The sequence below is a fragment of the Carassius auratus genome, chromosome 20, assembly GCF_003368295.1.
Source record: "Carassius auratus strain Wakin chromosome 20, ASM336829v1, whole genome shotgun sequence".
Classification (NCBI taxonomy): Eukaryota; Metazoa; Chordata; class Actinopteri; order Cypriniformes; family Cyprinidae; genus Carassius; species Carassius auratus.
In genome coordinates this window covers 7,988,215-8,007,477 of record NC_039262.1, presented here as the reverse complement: position 1 = coordinate 8,007,477, position 19,263 = coordinate 7,988,215, and the positions used below count along the sequence as shown (strand labels likewise).

Genomic DNA, 19,263 nt, shown 5'->3' with positions numbered 1-19,263 from the left:
CTGGACTATATTTAATCTATTTCAATGTCACTGTGTCCTAGAAAATAGTCCTTAAAACACACACACTGTAATGTTTAACTAACAGGATATGCACTCACCCTGAGGGTCAGCTCTATTCTTGCTTACTTTGCATCAAATGCCTGGATTTCTTCTCTGGACAGGATGTGCACATGTTGGGATTCAGTGTTTTCCCTCATACCAAACTACTGAAACGATGACTATAAAGGTCATGAATTGCTTAAGATAAATGCAGTATCACAAGGACATTTTTTATGATGCACTGTAACAACCAGTCAAAACCGGTTAACATGCCCAAATCATAATCATGGATGGTGAGCACCAAGAATCAATGATATTACATTGTGTGTTTGCCAGTACTTCCTGTATTCAAATTAGTTTATGTAATACTGATTTAATCTGTACTGTGTCAGAGAACATAATCCAATAAGACCGTATGAACAAAACAGTCCATCTTTTCTGCCTGCTTACAAGTAGAATGCTTTTGTTCATTTTTGTCATCTGCTCTCCTCTCTTTTATATTTTTTCATATTTGTGGTTTTTCAAGGTGTAAACCGTCATTACTTGTGGTTGTAATAAGATCAGATGTTGGAGAATGGGATCATTTTGTTAAGGAAACGGTGTAGAAAACAATGTGTCAGCCACATAAAAGCTGATGCTGCTGCAAGAACACTTTGTTTTTTTCCCCTCACGTTTTTCATCACCATCACTATCTTTCCTGGTATTACGGTACTTTCTCACACTTGGAATAGGTGAAAGAAATAAATAGTCTTACAAACTGACCTTTTTTCATTATCTAGTGATTGTGCAAAATGTGTTAAAACAGCATGACAGGACTTCTATCCATTAGATGGTGAAAAGTGGTCCAAGTTTAGACTACAGATAAATAAGAAGCAAAGCTGGGCTGTACTATAAATATATGTAGACATTTTATTTACAACTTATTCAAACAAAAATAAAAACCAATTAAAAATCTCATGAAAGTCATTCAGAGTTAAACAGGTTTTTGGAGTGATCTTCTGAGGGCAAATTTCAGGTATAATACTTGAGGTGTTATAACTCTTCTAAAGCCCCGGATGTGTGTTTCAGGACGATGTAACTACGTCTCCCATACAATGTCCTGTCTGCAGAGGCTAGGGCACAGTTTCTGTGTCTCTCTGAGGAGCCTCGGGGACTCTTGATTGCTCCTGTTCTGTTTCTGTCCCGTGCTGGTCGAGGCTTTGACAAGGGACGGTGGCAGTGGTTGTATCCCACTCTGTGCCCTGGTTTTACCCTCTACGCTGGAAGCCCTGTGATGCTTCTGCTGCTTTTTCTTGAGGCTACAAGATGGCTGGGAGAGTTTGTGAACCTACAGGAGCAAAAAATACAGCTTGATATACATCAGGGTTTTCTGTAGGAGGTTATTTAAAAACTATTACAAACTAAAAAAAAAAATGTTGAAACTATAATGTGTAATTTCAGCTGTAACAAAATATGAACTTACTGTTTGCTGATGTTTGCGCAGTTTGGAGATTTGAGCTGCTTTCTCCTCCATTCTCTTGACCAGACAGTCCAGCTCTCTCTCCAGATCGTCATGAAGCTCTTGTTTAGAGGTCTCGTCTATCTGCTTGACCAGCTCCTGGTGTTCCCTGTCACACACCCACACACACACACAGTTTACATTGTATCCTACTGACCCTGTTAATCCATTACAAAAACTAAATGGTCAAGATAGTGTAACTCACAAACTCATCTGTCCGAGTTCATCCTGAAGGTCGAGCAGAAGATCAGAAAGGCTGCCCAGTGTGGAAGCTGCTTTGCTGGGGGAGGACGGAGGTCTGCGCTGGGCCCGCTGGTTCTCAGAAACGGACTTCTGCAGTGCACTGACTCTCTCACACAGCCGTGGGTTTCTGTGCTTCATCAGGTGCAAAACACTCTGAACATTGGCATTGACTGAGTGACTGGGACTGGTCGACTGAGAGAGAGAGAGAAAACTGCTCAAGATAACATTCATAATTATCATAAATACTGAATACACAGTTGCTGCTTAATATTTTTGTGGAATTTTTTTCTTTTTAAGGATTCTTTGATGAAAAGAATCAATAAATAAATATTTGAAAAAATAAAAAACTTTTGTAACACTATAAATGTCTTCACTGTCACTTTTGTGTAATAATAACCATGTATAAATGTACATAATAATAATCATCAAGTTATGTGTCGGGTGAGGTCATACTGACTGTTCCAGCCACAAACGGAAGGTGTTTAGCCTCTACCTTCATCGAGGAGGGCTTCTGACATACAGTAATATGAAAGAAGAAAATATTAACACAACTCACTGCAGAATACATCAGTAGAATTCTGTTCTGTACATATACTGCCACCTTGTGCTCACTATACATTACTGCAGAGCATTTTTATTTTACCTTGCAAGAGGACTTTTCTTTCTTCTTTTTCTTGCCTTTAGGTTGAGTCACAGCAGAAAGGGAAACGAGATTGTTTTCAAGCTCTCGCTGCAACTGATGCCAAGAAAAGCAAAGAGACTGCATGAATGCATGAATTTTTAAAAACGGCTTTTTAATTAAAAGCTGTTTGTTTTACCTCCTCTGCCGTCTCCCGCACAATTTTGCATTCATGTTGCTCCTTTAAAAGTTTCTGTTCTAAGAGCTCAATCTTCCTCTGTGGATGAAAGACACCACAACAGATTGACAAAAGAAAACGGTGTCCACGTGGACTTATTTCCTCCCAAATTAGCTGAGTGCATATAGCCCAGGTTGTTAACCAATGTGCATATGTTTGTACCTCAGCTATAGACTGCGTACTGGTGAGTTTTAGATAATCCTTTTCCAGTCTTTCCAACTTGTTGAGCTGTGTCTGCATTTGTGGGTCTGTATGTGTGCTTTCCCTACACATAGAGTCCTAAAAACCAATCAGAACAGAGAAAAGGAGAAAGATTAAGAGAGGCTTTGAAAGCTCTTGAGTTGATACACAAACTGTATCTTTTCATATGAGAACTGACTAAATGTAAGCTCTTGGAATGTAGTTCACGAGCTTTGCTCACCTGTCTGTGTGTGTGGGTGATTCTCTCTCTCTCTGCATGCTCCACCATTTTCCTCATGTAGTCGAGCTGTTTTTCCAACAGAGAGCAGCGCGTTTCCGTGGAATGAAGCTTGGAAACCAGCTCTGAAAGGAAGAAGAGAAACTTTGTACACACTAATTTAACACAGTACTGGACTTAACAATTATTATTCAAAAAGACCAAAAACTGTTGTGGAACACTTTTACCTTTCCTCTGTGTAGAGTGATTCTCTTGTGTGCTGTGATCCGGTTCTCTCTGTGCAGAAGCATCCGCCTGATATCGAACAGTCTTCGAGAAATGCTGCACGTTCCTCTCTGCCTGAACTCTCTCCAGCTCTAAGCGTCGTATCTTCTCCTGCAGTGTTTTCAGGGCTGCTATCACAGCTGTTCAAGCACAGGAAAAATTTACGTTTGTTTTTTTATATTTGGTTACATAATATGGTCCTCAGCATCCGATATCTCAATTCACCTCTGCTTCCAGCATCGGGTACTGTTTGATAAAGCTGTGGGCTGATGTCCTGCACACCTGAGCGCTTTCTTTCCTGTGGATGTGTGGCTGTGTTCATGTACAGAGGTCTTGACAGTTTCTCTGGAGGTTGGTAAAAACTGCCAACATAACTCTGTTTAGATGGGGAGTCCAAATTCAGACTCTGTAATTCAGAAGTAAAAAATGAACAGATTACACATGTTTATGGCGAAAACCAACACTTTGGATGAACCAACGATTATAATAGTTATATATACCGAGTCATAGTCTTTAGAGAAAAAATGCCTAAATTACACAGAAAACAGCTAAACTCTCAAAAAAAAAGTTAGCAAGTTAGACACATTGTTGCATAAAAAGACATTATTGCAACACTTTAAAGTCAAGATACATTTCATGGATAATGTTAATTCATTAAATGCTGTGTCGAAACCTAGACAGCTACTTAGTTTGTAGTGTAAACCCAAAACTTGTTCTCTAGGCTGCTAACGTTAGGTACGACACGTGAATAAGCTAAGAAGGCTAACGACTGTGTAAACATCGCTAAGAATATTAACAGCCAAAATAAAGATATTTAGCATAAAACATCTAACGTTATACCTGATCTCTTAAGTGATCCATTATGAATTAATCTTTTCGTTTCGAAGAAATGTTGCAGGATATTCATCGACGTACAGATGAATAAGCTGAAAGTGTCCTGTTAGCAGCTGTAGCCGACAGCGCCGCCTAGTTTCAAATTTCCCTCTTCCTTTACCGCCCTGGATCCGTATGCACACAATGACCACAGCTTCTACAATATCTATTCAAATAAGATAGATAGATAGATAGATAGATAGATAGATAGATAGATAGATAGATAGATAGATAGATAGATAGATAGATAGATAGATAGATAGATAGATAGATAGATAGATAGATAGATAGATAGATAGATAGATAGATAGATAGATAGTATACTTTAAGCAATAATGTGAGTTGAGAACCTCAAGTTCTTGGTTATTAAATAATAATAATAATAATAAAAGAAAACATAAATTTAAACTTATCTTTCATGTTATTTCTGAATTAGTCATGCTGACGACAACATATTCTACTTGTCATCCAGTTCTATTTTTATCGAGGATGCCTTTATATAATAATAGAGAGAAACAAAGAAGAAAGAATTGCTCATATTTTTAAAACGGCAAGAGGTGGCATAGTCAAAGCGATTGTGTTTTAGAGATTAGCTCACATATTTTCTTTGAACAATATAGATGAATATCTGGTGTATGCTTTGCATTAATCATAAGGGTTTTGAGATAAACAAGTGGTGGCGGGGCCCCTGCAGTTACCAATGTTTTTTGTGGCTATTGGTATTTGTAGTTCTGCGTTTCAGTTGTGCCGCCAAGCGAACGTTGATATTAACGAGCTTTGAACTACAATTCCCTTTTCATTTATATCGGGAGGCGCGGCCTGACAGGAACGCCTTTCTAATCGTTTATTGGTGCGCGGTGAGCAAATCTCCGCCCATTAGCATTTTTGTAGAACACTATTGGACTGTGGTAACTGTCAATCAATTTTAACTCAAGCCGCTGTGCAAAGGACCGAAATCGACTGAGGAAGAGCCAGAGCGCAGGAAGGTCTCATTCAGCGGCAGCGGGGACGACTAGAGAGAATGTGAATTTAGTAAGTATTTTAATATGACATATTTTGCACATCTCTTTTTAAAATAGAACGCGATTTATAGTTACTGAGCATACCTGTGTCTTTATTAATTGTGTAACATTTGAGGGATATGCTTGTTGACTAATAACAGAACTTGAGAACGTCATTCAACGTTTTTTTTTTAGAATGTGCCTAATGTATAATGTCAGTGTTTTCTTGTTAAAATAACCAGTTTTTGTTGCAAAAGAACCATGGAGGATTTATTTTCCTGCACATTTGAAAATGTGTCCGTTCTACTGTTTAAACAACAGAAAACAGAAACCCTAACTTTTGTTTGGTAAAGCATTCAGCACATTATAAATAAACATCATTTGTATAATGCCTGCTAAGACATGCACTTGCAAGTCTGTTTACACTAGCAGGATAATATGGAACATTTTTGGAGGGATTTGCAGAATTCCTTTGCCAGCTGGATGCAGAGGTGATTGGTTTAGGATTATTTTAGCTGTATTATTAATTGGCACACATTTTTGTCTTATGCATGGCTCAGTCATTCAGGTATATAACTGAAGAATAGTAGACTGTTACAGTGATGGATATGAGAGACGCTGCGGGAAGGTGGGATGCTCTGGGCAGTCGAGACTCGAGCTCCAGACACGCAGCGATGGAGCTCCTTCACCAGGAGGTGATGAAGAGAATAGAGACCATGGGGCCGATACCGCAGTCCTCCTCTCCCCCAGCCATGGATGACAGTCTGTCCAGTGATCTCAATGCTCTCCTGGCTCATGTCCTGATGCTCTCCAAACGGTGTCCTTATGAAGACATCAGGAAGAAATGCATCTGTTTGCTCCAGAAGGTTCAGGTCTGTACTTTAATAATTATTGAGTTAATAGTAAAGATGTTGATTGTATGTTCAACAATGTCTGTACTTGTTCTATGTGTCTTTAAAAAAAGAAGAAGAAGAAGAAAGAAAACACCCTTGCATATAATATGTTGGTGCATAATTGTACTACATTTTTGCAGACCAAGCCCTATGAATTTGTACCCACCCAACTGTATAAATGTATAACCTATCGGTGGAAAGAGATTAATTTCTTTACATCCATGAATTTTCCACAAAAATATTTAAAATTATAAAGTTAACTAGAAGATAATTGAATATGTCATATACATTTTTTTTCTTCATATTATTTAATTAGAATTATTTAGCTTCATTTCAGTTTTTCCTTAAAAAACATATCGGTGATATGTTTTAAACACAGATTTCCCATGGAACTGTCAAGTGTGATTTCCAGGAATAAATTGTCTTGGAACTTTTGAAAGTCAATATCTTTTTCTGTTTATGCTCAGTATTTTTGCCTGGATAGTTACTTGTTGTTAGTGGGACGTTTTATAAAATGCTTAAAAAAAAATAATCCAAAAAGAATCCATTCATCTCATACAACTAGAATATCACGGAAAAGTCATTAAAATTGGTCAGAAACTGTGGGAATTCCTTGAAGGGCCATTTAGTTTTAAAAGGCAATTTGCAAGTAATAAATAAGTGGGATTTTTGGTTTTGGCTCTGCCATTAAAAATGTTCTCCTGGGAATGGGATCCCATGTTATTTTTATTCAATTTCAAACCCTACTAATATTATATATGCCAGAAGCTTATAAGTGACGACTGAAAGAAAATGTAAGAAGAATATTTTGAGACTGCAGATAGACAAGATATGATAAGGTGAAGTGTAGCAGTTATTATGTTTGTTGTTTACACAAGCATGTATTTGTTTATGCGGGATTACATGTACGCCAAATCTTAAAATAGCTCTGCCTGGGTTGAGGAAGCTAGGGGACTAGGTCATTTATTACAGTATTTGAGGCTTTTTGTGTCACAGAGTTCACTGGAGGAGTCAGAGAGGATCAGGGGCTCTCCTTAGTCACGCAGATACTGTTTAAAGGTTTAACAGAACATCTAAATCCATTTGGCCCATGTCTGTACATTAAATGTGATTGGCCATTATTTTCCTGTGATCCTAAAGTGTTGAGAATACTATCTTTCTTAAGGTTTTCCATCAGAGAGTCAGAGACGAAGCTTTAGATGTCAGAATATTAACATGTACTTGTTGCAGATTGCTTTGTTACTGTTATTTTTTGGATCAGCAACTTTGGTAATTAACACGTATGTGTGATTAATTAACCCAAAATGTCACTTTACTAAAAATATGCAAAGACACATGACATGTTCACAAATAGTTTTAGATCATATATATATATATATATATATATATATATATATATATATATATATATATAATCTTTTCCTATTCTGTTTATACAAAGTCCTCTCTTTGCATAAATAAGTTTTTGTTTTGTGTTGTTAGATGACTGGATGTTCCTCCCTTGTTTTGTGTTGACCTTTTAACCTTTCTGCTTACTGTATCAGTGGTAAGCCGTCTGCTCTAATATCCGGAATTAGGGGATTCAAGGGGCAATGACAAATGAGGCCACAGCAGTAGAGAAAAAAATAAAATTGACCTTTGATCCAATGAGCACCAGACAGATGCTGGCAGGCGTAGACACACTCAAAAAGTGACCTCAGAAAGCAATAATCAAAGAAAAAAATTATCACTGATATAGCACAGCATTTTTTTTTTTTCAATTGTGGTTGGTGCTTTCCACTTGCTTGATTCCACACTTACTGTGTGTGTGTGTGTGTGTGTGTGTGTGTGTGTGCACTAATGCATGTTTCTGCAGTGATAAGCCCTGTGAAGCTGTGGATAGAGAGGCAGATCTAGGTCAGTGTCAGTCCACTGGTCTGAAAGGAGTTTTAGAAATGATGTAAGATGCCCATATTTCCTAAGGCCCGTATTTTGTTCGTTATGGCTCATAGTGTCATATTTCTCATGTGCAGGTGGCTCTAGTTGTCTGTGAATTAAAAATTCAAAGATCTTAACCTTGCAAATTATATACACAAAGATGATTTGATGAATAATATTGATAGTTATGTTTCCTCATTACTTATTTTGATTATTATAAGGGCATTTTCCGTCCAAGCGCAGTTTTTTTTACTCTAAATATGAGCCAGGCTTCCTAGAATAATGTTACAGTACAGTGATGAAAATTTTCAATATGGAGACCGTAAGACATGATACAGAAAGTCGTAGAGGAGAGTATTTGTTGCCCACCCAGGCTTTGAAAATGATTCCTTCCCTCAGGTCTTAAATTAGCTGTGGGCCTTGTGAGGGTCATGTGGATTGGATGTGTGTTTGTGTGTGTATGTGTATGCGCGTGTGTGTTTGTTATGTGTATGGAAGCTGGGTGTCACCATGGTACTTGGCACTGGTTTAGTGAGCTGGGTGCTAGTAATGTTAAGTCTACACGTCTGCAGTCTTAGTGGTGTTTTTCTAATGCAAAATTATTTAATCCGCCATTGCTCGTATTAAAGCAATGTTAAAATATTTAATTCCATTTTCTTGCATAAAATTGGTAAAATCTTGCATTAATATATTTTTTAACCCTTTCAAATTTCAGGAAACATTACTCCAGTTTTCAGTATCAAATGATCCTTTCGAAATCATTTTAATATGCTGATTTGGTGCTCAAGATAATTTTTTCTTCTTCTTCTTCTTCTCCTTCTTCTTCTTCAGGTTTCTTTTATTTCTTTTATTTTATCTAAAATAGCTTTCCACACGGCAATTATTTCCACTTAACAGTATTCTATGCCTAAAAACACAGCCATCAGGATGTAGTGTGACCAAAACAGCCTTTTATTATAAATCTTCTCTTCATTATTAACTGTTTTATTGCCATTTTGTATGCAATGAAGATGAAAATGTGATTGCAGACTGATGAAAAGGCAGCATTGTGCAATAAAGGGTTAAGCAAGTAGAAAAGAAAAGGATAAATAGACACTTTATTTATACTTTACTTTAGAGAAAGAATATAAGTGCAAAACAAGCTGCAGACTGTTAGAAATGGAGCTAACATTACAGCATGAAGTTCTGTAACAAAACAAGCCCACAATTGGGGAGGGGGACTTGTTTGTGGTGATTGCCTTGAGGGGAAGCGAGAAATCCTTAGAAACCTCTCTCAACTCTAGGAATTGAGGAATGGTACTGCCCTAGAGGAATGACGCCTGTTTGGGTGTGAAAAATGGCCTTGTTCCAAAAAAACAAGTCTTTGGATGGAAAATGGAATGAAAGACACACACTCCCCCAAAAACTCAGTACACAACATAACACCACACAGTTAGCACTTTGGCTTCTAAGATGGTGTGCGTAATGCGTATGTGACATTTTCACTCCCCTGCTGGTTCGGTCTGGGAGTGTTAGGAGCGCTGTTAATGCTTTTATGAGTGTGCTGTTAATGCCACTTCTGCTGATCTGCACAAACACCTCATGAAATAAGTAGGATGAGGAAAGCGGTGCAGATGAAATACAGAATCTGCTGTTGACAGAATTGCGATTGTGAAAGTTGAAGACATTCTAGCAGAAAGATGAGGACAATTTTTTGGAGTGTTGGATGTTATGCTGTGTATAAGGATCAGATTACAGCCCATCTGTTGTTGATTAATATGAATGAATGCATGTAAAGCTGTGCACACGGATCTATACAGTATTTATTTTGGGAACAATTTCAAACTTTAACATGTTATAGTTCGTTTTGGAATCAACATAGCAGATCAAGACCCATTGGTCAGGGAGGAGACTTATTTTTTTAGATTACATCAAATGTGTGCAGCGGCGTTGACTTTTACTCAAAATGGCATTGAAATCACATCATGAATGTTATAGAAAAGCTGTGTTTGGCATCTGGACACTGTGACAATAGTGTGGTGATTTGGTGAGTTACCACAAAACCAAGTTTTTCCCATAGTGTAAAATTAGCAACACCAGAGGGTGCCATTGCCTTTATAATAAAACCACTATCTAACTCGACTGCCTTAGCGGAAATTTCCACCGCTTGACCTAAATGTTTGCAGAACTATTTAATTTCTTTACTCCTTGTGTCAAGAAAACAAATAGGATTAGATTGCTAAATATATGTCTACAATACCATTATATCCACATACCAGCTGCTCAGCTGGCAGACCCATTACATGGAGGAAAATTACAACACAACAATGCATGATCTTCAATAACAACTATATTGAACTGTGATGTCAAAGAGGAGGAAAAATATTAACTTAATGCTTTTAAGATCCCTCCAAACAAGGATTGGCCATTGGTAAAACATCTACTGAATTATAATTTACTATGCTTGTAGATGCTATTTATTGCAAAACACAGCTAATTTTGAACTGCTGGATGATTTAGTTACAACATCTGTCAGCAAGGTCTGTGCTATCCAGCCAAACTTTATCCCTTTGTGCTAAATAAGTGAATATGTATGTCATTGTGTTGCAAGTTTAGACATGAAATGCTTAGTTTATATTTTTTGTACTGTAAATATTAAATATGCAGCTCATGTTTGTGTGTATTTGTGTGTGTGTGTGTGTGTGTGTTAAAGAGAAGAGAAAACAAATGTTTAACATTTTAACCAAGCACATCATGCACCACTTTTTTTATTGTTGTGAGAAGTACTTTCCCATGATAGCCATCTATCCATAAAAGCCACAAATGAAGCATTTCCTATGTTCTGTGAAGTGCATGTTAAACCCTTCTCAATTAATTTTTCACATTTTAAAGTGTTCTTTGTGTTTCTATGAAAGTAACTGATACAGTTTATTGAAATAAACATCTGCTTTCATTCTTCAGACATAAATCCATTTTGGTGTAACTTTGAAGTTGGTGCCTGACATTTTGATACATCATCAACTGTGTCAGGTGATCACAAACTCGATTAAACAAACCACCTTGAGAAGTTTCCATCTTCGATTATGGCCACATCCTGGGCACCAGAAGTCGGGGGGATGAGTTGATTTTATATGCCCTATTTTTGCAAATAAAAAGATGCAACGTGAGCCACAGCCACATGTGCCACAGAACCCAAAGAGGAAGTGGTATTATTTTTTGTGTGTGTGTTGTTATAGAGCATAAGAATGTCATAGGTTAAAAAAACAAAAACGGAAATTTGAGGGATGTGAAATAGAGAACAGAAATAGACTGAGTTGTCAGGCGAAGTAGAAGAAGAAATCTGTTTGGAGATTGGATGGTCTGGTGACTGTGGGATACTTTGAGTCAAAACCTAAAAATATTAAAACTGACCGTTAACCTTTATTGCATCACACTATCCACGTGCATTCTCTCCATAGCATCACATTTTGTTATTCTAAAGTAACATCTGCTTTGATCACAGTATTTGAGCTTTATGGAAACCTTTTCGTTTCCTGTGTAGTTTTATTTTCATTGGAAAACTACAGAAAAAGACAATGGCAGGTGTAGGATGGAAAACACTCTACATTTTAATAAAGCCCCCCTGTATATGTGCATCATTTTCCACTGGATTGGCAGAAACGATTTTCTACAGCCATTGTGAAGTCACATTTTGCAGTAACACTACGTTCTAAAGTTTGACAGAAGCATGACACACAATCCTTGGCCAACATGAGTAAAAGAGTGTGCCTCTTGAGGAATGGCGAGTTTACATTTCAGTGTTTACATTGTGCATTGGGATTGATTCTCTGTTTAATGCAACAATGGAACAGGTATTTCATGCTTCTAGAGTCAATTCACATCATTCATCCTTGCAGGCAGCATCTTTGTTGTGATTTGATGCAGGTCTCACTGTTTACAAATCTTAGCAGGTCTTCTGATAGAACCTGTGGAAAGCTTGGAAAGCTTTATTTGATGGTTATATCACTCTTAGCCTTTTGCTGGTACAAAGTGTACATAATTTGGAACCCAAACAGCTTGGCATGCCTGCAAGCAACAGATCACTGTGATGACTGAGGAAGTGAGAAGTTGAAAATTAGAAAAATAAAGTCAACAAAGATGAAAAGACAAACTCATTCAAAAGTAAAGTTTGAGAGGTGGAATGTTTAGAAGATGAATAAAAGGAGTGAGAGATGACTCACATCTAGAGAGAGATAGGGAGAGTGAGGAGTGAAGAACAGTAAGAACAGAAAACAGGGCTATCAATTTCGTAACCTGAATGTTGGCCATGTTAATGTCTCCCTCCAGACCCTTGGCATTTTCCACCTCTCTGATCAAACTCACATAGTGCTGGTACTTTGGTACAAAGCTCATGCATGAAAAAGTAATGATACCGGTCTTTCTGTGATATCTGTTGTAAATAAATGAATTTTCTGTGGTATAATTAACCAGATTAAAAATACTTTTTTTGTATATGAGGGTGTTACACTAGTTTAAATGAATTAAAAAATATGTTTTACTTTTAAAATATTAATAATTTAATAAAGTCAGTAAATTGTAATATGTATTCATTTAATAAGTTTAAATATTTAAATATACATTAGATTTTTATAACTACGTCTTTTAAGAAGCCCATTTAATTTGTCAATAATTTATATCATTGATTCACTTTTTAATATTATTAGTTGAATAACATAAATACATCTTAATTTATTGTTGTTATTATTATTATTATTATTATTATATTAAATGAGTTTAGTAGTGCATTTGTTTTTGCTTTGGGGTGTAAATTGGTTAAGTGAAGAAAAAATGTGAAAAAAAAAAAAAAAGGTGTTGGCATAGATCCCGTCAAACTCTGCTCATGGAGGGCCACTGTCCTGTAGAGTGTAGCTCCAACCAGTTCCGAAACACCTGCCTAGAAGTTTCTAGTAATCCTGAAGACCTTGATTAGTGATTTGAGTGTGTTTAATTAGGGTTGGAGCTAAATTTTACACTACACTGGCCCTTCAGGAACTGATTTTGATACCCCTGGTATAGACAGAAATTTTTATTATGTTCATGTTTTGTTTTGACCAACATTTGGCTGTAGAAAGAACACTGAGCTTTTCCCAAATTAATCAACATAATCAAGGTGTCACACTCTCATCTGTGTTTCCTTATCTTCACAGCAACCTATCTGAGCCACAGAAGTAAACAACTGACCGGCCTGCACCAGTTCAAGCATACAAAAAACCCCAAAAAACTGATATGGCATTTTGAATGCTGTGCTTGGCGAGATATGGCTTGATTGCTCTGCCAAGTGGATGGCTCTTAGGACAGGTTTGAATAAATGAGCCACCCTTAACCCTGGTTTAGCAACGCGTGAGCCAGAGCTGGTGCTGAGTCATGCCATAACACATTGCACAAATTTAAGGAAGAGTGTAGCAAAACAATTGCGCGATATTCGTTTCTCTCTCTCAAACGGCAGTCTGGTTTTTTTTGTTAATGTGTCTGTGTGTGTGCATGCTGTTTTGTGTTTTTCAGGCAGACAGAACCCCTTTGAAGACAGCAGTCCTGACATTATTATTGGCATGTCTGGATATGCTTGTATTTTTAGTTGAGGTTTCCACAGCAGTGTCACCTGCCACTGTCTTCTCTGTCTGGACTTGGGCAGTGTGGTCAGCTGTCTGACAGTTTAAGATATTCATGTGACATACATTTTTTATACAGTATTTATTTAACAACTGATGGCTAATATCAGCCCCAAAGCCACACAGTGGGCCTTATGTGGATTGTTTTTAGTTAGTAGCTGTTGCTAAAAGATATGGCAATTTTATTTTATTTTTTCTAAAGGAATCTTTTTTTACTCACATTCTTTCCAGTTATTTAAGAAAAAACACATAAACTAGCTCTTTAATATAAATCAGTGTAAATACACAAGAGCCTGCTAGGAGCCAAATGTGTTAGCAAATGGCTTTTGGAAATTTGTCAGCTATGGCTTGTGTTATGCAATGGCCCTAGTTGAATATGCAGTATGATATGCAGCCAGGACTGGAAGTTTGCTTCTGACGATCATAGACCTCATAACTTCACCATAACCTTATGTGAACTCATTGGATCATGTGTGTGGGACAGTTTTAGATGCACACCTTATAATGTTCTTGTTTTAGAGCTTGAACCAGAATGATCTTGATGCCTAGAATGACCTTACAACAGATACATGATACACTTTGTGACATGGTTTAAATTGTGGCTTGTCAAAACTATTGTAAAACTTAATATGCATTAGGATGCATTAAATTGATCAAAGGTGTCAGTAAAGACATTATAATGTTACAAAAGATTTATTAAAATAGGTAACAATTACTGTAACTAACATTTCACAGTATTACTATTTTTTCATTAAATAATCACTGTGATGTTACTAATATTATTATAGTAGACAAAATACATATAATAAAAAAATATTAAATTATTATATGAGTGTAAATTCAAATTTAGACCAATGGGATTTCTATAAAAAAAAAGGTATTCTTATTTATATTTAATTTCCAGCTTTTGTTCCATTTCGTTGCTGAATATGTAATTGTGATCAAGTTTTCAAATGCAGCCATCTCTGTTCAAAAATATTTATAAAATGACTGCTAAACTGAAAAAGCGAATATCTTACATGTAGCTGTGCCAAGTTAATGTCTCTCATATCACATCACGTTCTCTCCGTAGCATGGGCCTGATCATCCTGTCTGAGTTTATTTTGTGATAATGACCGACTGACTTTATAGCTGGATTGAATTAACACTAAGTGTCTATGTGTGTTTTGACTCTATCAGTAGAGCTAATGGCCAGGTGTTATTGCTTCTGTTCAGTACAGATAGTGCTTTCAGTTGGAGTTATGGGCCAGCCCCACCCTCCGACCAGCTTACTTAATAACTGTCATCAGTATGTGTAAGTGGGGGTAGTGGGGTTCTGAATACCTTCCGATATGGGAGTCTATTTATGCCAGATCCTGACCTCATTAGAATAATAAATCAGTAGAGAGGGAGAGGGGGAGAATGATAAAGAGAGAGGGAGATGAAAAAAGAAAGAGAAGGGATGATAAACAAGTAGCAATGTCACTCATTAATGCTGGCTCCACCTCCACTGCTCTGTTATTGGTTGAGATGGACAGTATGAGTGCACCGTGATTGGCTGAGAGGATACACACCTCCAGAGTCCTAGAATGTGTTTGTGTCCTGTGTAAAAAAAAAAAAGTACGTTGCTAACTGAAAAAAAAGAGTGAGACAGAAGCATGTAGAAGATGGAAAGGGGGCTTGAAAAAGGGGGTGTGGACCATATGGGAAGATATGTACCAGAAATTTCTAGGAAAATTGAGAACTTTTTGTTTTCGGTGATGCCTGGGAGACAAAAGGAGTTGACCCACATTAAACTGCTGATTCTCCAGCATACTAGATACTCCCTTTATTGCCCCTGTTAAGTATCCCTGGAATCATATGCCAAGTAGCTCCCATCTGCCAAAAAAAAAAAAAGATATATAAATATATATATATTTTTTTCTTTCCCTTTTTTTATGCACTTAAAAACCACCATACTAACAAAACATGCCTTCATGGTACATCTACTTTTGATTGAGATATTTCATCATGAGGGAGTTTATGAGTGAGAGAAGTTCTATTTCAGTGTCATTCTTTTTTTTTTCTTCTTCTCATTGGATGTCAGTTTACCTAACTTGATTAGCTAATGCATTCAATTTAATAAAGCCAATTGACCAGTCTAGTAAACATATATGTTGACTGTAGAAAATGTGCATATTTTAATGCATTAACAACAGGAAACGATCTGCATTGGGCGGCATTGGACCCTTCATTGTGAAAGAATCAAGACAAGCATATTTGTAGGTGTATGCAACAGTGGGCAGTGCGCATGTCTTTTTTTGAAAATTCTGTTGTTTTTGGAGGCTTGATCTATTGCTGCGGTTGTGACGCATACCTTGCACTCTGTATGACCCTCTTTGTGACTTTTTTTGGGTTGGTGCAAATGAGAAACAGGTCTGGTACTTTGCATGGCTGCCATATTTTAGAATGATAAACATGACAAACAAGGAGTAATACTTTATAAATACATACTCAAAACAACCCAAGTAAGACATACTTCCAGTTCACTGAGATATGAAATTGCATGGTATTTGGAGGGATGATATTACAATTCAATTACTGATCTGAGCAATAATCAATAAATGGTCTAAATTAAACATTATATTAGATATTGATCAATTTAGAGAAATTGAGCTGTAATATTGACTAATATGATACCAATATATCATGCATCCATCTATATGTTTGTTAAATTATTATGCTGTAAGAAGGTATATTTAATTGGTGTCATTGTCTGTTAGCATGTTAGCAGGGGAGTTGAACCAAGCAGAAGGCTCAAGCTGATATGCCACATTTATCGCAGACCATAGCCGAGTGTTTGGGATTTCTGTTATCTAACTGATAGGCCTAATCTTAGTCATTATGTGCTAATAGGAACAAATAAAGAGGCCAGTCTGAACATGGGACAACAAATTGTTTGACAAAGCTATATAGAGTTTTATATGGAAATAACGGTAGCAAAACCCAAAAGAGGAACATTTTTACACATTTCAAGCTGAGCGAGAGTCTGTGGCTTGCGAGGACACATTTTGTACTGTCTGTTTGTCTTTGTGTGGTCAGCTGCTGGTTGTTTGGACATGCAATATGACGGTCTAGATTCACCTAACACCTGTCAGCACACATTTCACTGAAGACATTTAGTGGCTAGCAGTGTTTTGGAAGCTGCTTTGAAACTTTCCAAGTTAATTAAAAGCAGTTAAACTGCAAGTGAAATGTTTTTACGAAAGCTACTAACATAAAAGAGCACATTCCTAATATGCGCCTAGGCGGGTCCACAACGCGTGTGCACTCTGCTTATTACACACACAAGTAACATGAGCAGCACACATAAATGGCAAATATGAAAAATTTAAGGATTACAATGTAAAAGATTATTATTGTTTAGCCCTCATAAATATAAAAATGCCGGATGTCATAATGGATAGTCATTGCATGTACCAGAATTAGGCTACCAATTTACTAGCACACGAATAGATCCGTTTCCTCTCTGGAGATGCCTTCAGTCTTTGTGCCTGCAAATTCCGTCATGTAAATAGTGAACCCGCCGTGGCACGAGCACAACTGGCGCTTAAAGAGAATGAAAGATTAGACTCTGATTGGTTTATTTTACGTTATACCCAAAACATGCCCATTACTCTTTAAGAGAATAGAGACAACCCTCTTAGACCATGTACCAGGCGCGCTGACTGCTTTTCGTGTCATTAAACTAGCAAAAGTGAAGTGTGAAAAAAATCTATGGAAAAGCAGTGTAGTGTAATGTAAAACTGCATACTGTGTGAACGCCCCCTTAACACTTACACTGCATTAAAAGAGTGCAAACAATATCATCTTGTTGCAAGACTCATATGAACATTCCCTGATGTGTAAGGCAAGTAGTAGTAAAGTTCAGAACAGGGTCAAGGACAGGTGTTAGTTACCCTTGAGATATGAAATGAATCCATGGCACTTTCTCCCCCCAACCCAATTGATCTACCCCTATCTTGGCTTGTTTACCATCTCAGGATAAAGCTGAAGGAGTTGAGCTGAGGGGAGTTGGTCTGCGTGTGTTGTGTGACACAATAGAGAGAACAGGGAATGGGGGCTCACATTGTGAATGAGGTAGTGGAAGTGTGTGCGAGCATGAATGCCTGTTGCAACACAATAGCCCCACCATTTAGCTTTTAAAAGGGTAACTAAAGTACAGGACGGACAGTGTCAAAAACTTTTTGTCATAAAATGCCACCAAAGAGTTAAATACAGTGCACAAAGTTTTACAAGTACATAATTCTGCTATTGTATGAAATTATGTTTTGGGAACTTGACATCCAGTACATGTACTCTTTTGCCCCTATAGCTTCTAATGTCAGCAGACATTATAACTCTGTTGACACACACAAAGTTCCTCACATTCCCCTTCTCGTGTCAGTATGTGTTCTATGCGTGTTATCTCTGAATCCCCTCACCCCACCCCTCACGTGTTTGTGTAGCTCATTCTCATACTTTAGTCAATTTGTTAAGTAGCTGTGGAGACAAACAGCTCTAGTTTAGCAACAAGAGAGAGAGTGAGAGAGAGCAAGTGAAGGAATACTGTTTTGAGAAATGCAGAAGACCGTGATTAGACCTCATTAGGTCTAAAAGGCCCAGAGCCTCACGGCTGAATGCAAGCCTCTGTGTGTGTTGATATGTGAATGTTTGTGTGAGCGCTCACTTCCCTTCCCCCCTTTAACTCAGCTCTGTACTGTTTTTAAGGCCTACCTGTAAGAAGACATGTTTAGACATGTTTGGATCAGTATTTTTTTGTCTTTTTGGGGAGGGGGGGGGGGGGGTGTTACATTACTGAGTTATTTTCTTCAAGTTTGATCTATTTTTAGCAGTGACACTGAAAATACACTACCTTTTAACGTTTGGGGTAAGTTGGATAAGGATTTGTTTATTGTTATTAAAGTCTTTTATGCTCCCCCAGGCTGCATTTATTTGGTCAAAACCACAGTAATAATGTGTAATATTATTAGAATTTTATATGAATTTGTTTAGTTTCAATAGATTTTAATTTATTTAATTTGCCACTCCAGAATCACTTCTTATTATTATCGATGTTGAGAATACAGCTGTTTATTATTTTGGGGGAAATCATTTTTTTTTTCAAGATTCTTTGATGAATAGTACAGAAAGAATAACATTTATTTGAAATAGCAATATTTTTTAACCGTATAAATGTCTTATCTGTATTTTTCCCTCAAATTAATGGATCCTTGCTAAGTATAATTCAAAAAAGAAGTAACCATGGCCATATTAATTATGAACATTTATAAGGACTATAGTCTTTATAGATTACAGACATTTTATTATCTATAAAACATGATTTATGCATTACACACACACACACACGCACATCAATAGCATTGCGCCAGCAATGCGCCTAAACACACCTCTTTTTTTAGACCAGCATGCCCATGGGCACAAAAATGAGCGCAAATGCATTTGCTAATTAAACGACGTGGCACTGGACAGGAAAATGTGAACGGCGCCGGACTGAAACTAGCAAACACACTTGCGCTGTGCCTTGCGTCGCATTGCGCAGGGTGTATTATAGGGCCCTGTATGTTTGATTGCGATTTATACTCTTAAACTGGAAAATCTTTTATTTTACTTTC

General features: G+C 37.1%; 2 protein-coding genes across 4 annotated transcripts in view; one reads left to right on the top strand and one right to left on the bottom strand.

Annotated features, from left to right (window-relative positions):
• Positions 1–923: 923 nt before the first annotated feature.
• cep57l1 (centrosomal protein 57, like 1) lies at positions 924–4,341 on the bottom strand. Of its 3 annotated transcripts, none has more exons than XM_026290806.1 (11): positions 4,160–4,341; positions 3,545–3,725; positions 3,283–3,459; positions 3,059–3,180; positions 2,800–2,916; positions 2,599–2,676; positions 2,424–2,516; positions 2,274–2,291; positions 1,743–1,972; positions 1,502–1,646; positions 924–1,366 (listed from the first exon to the last, which is right to left on the bottom strand). In XM_026290806.1, exons 1-11 carry the CDS (start codon positions 4,178–4,180, stop codon positions 1,118–1,120), a joined length of 1,431 nt encoding a protein of 476 aa, XP_026146591.1. In that variant the 5' UTR covers positions 4,181–4,341; the 3' UTR covers positions 924–1,117. The 3 variants fall into 3 exon arrangements, with proteins under 3 accessions (XP_026146591.1, XP_026146590.1, XP_026146592.1); XM_026290805.1 differs by having other exon boundaries at positions 2,238–2,291; positions 4,160–4,340; XM_026290807.1 differs by lacking the exon at positions 2,274–2,291 and having other exon boundaries at positions 4,160–4,340.
• A 783-nt stretch (positions 4,342–5,124) lies between these two features.
• The window catches only part of sesn1 (sestrin 1), a 37,424-nt gene continuing 23,285 nt past the window's right edge, over positions 5,125–19,263 (top strand). The window contains exons 1-2 of the mRNA XM_026290803.1: positions 5,125–5,224; positions 5,754–6,065. Of these exons, the coding sequence (XP_026146588.1) occupies positions 5,796–6,065 (270 nt within the window). The 5' untranslated portion in view covers positions 5,125–5,224; positions 5,754–5,795. The remainder of the gene's footprint in view (positions 5,225–5,753; positions 6,066–19,263) is intronic.

What these genes read in the sequence shown, in the direction of transcription:
- cep57l1 (XM_026290805.1), bottom strand. Translation starts at nt 4,180, where the DNA reads ATGGATCACTTAAGAGATCAG. An exon ending in GTACGCAGTCTATAGCTGAG is followed by an intron (nt 2,677 to 2,799) that starts GTACAAACATAT and finishes TTTCATCCACAG; the next exon opens with AGGAAGATTGAGCTCTTAGA. An exon ending in AAGAAAAGTCCTCTTGCAAG is followed by an intron (nt 2,292 to 2,423) that starts GTAAAATAAAAA and finishes ACTGTATGTCAG; the next exon opens with AAGCCCTCCTCGATGAAGGT.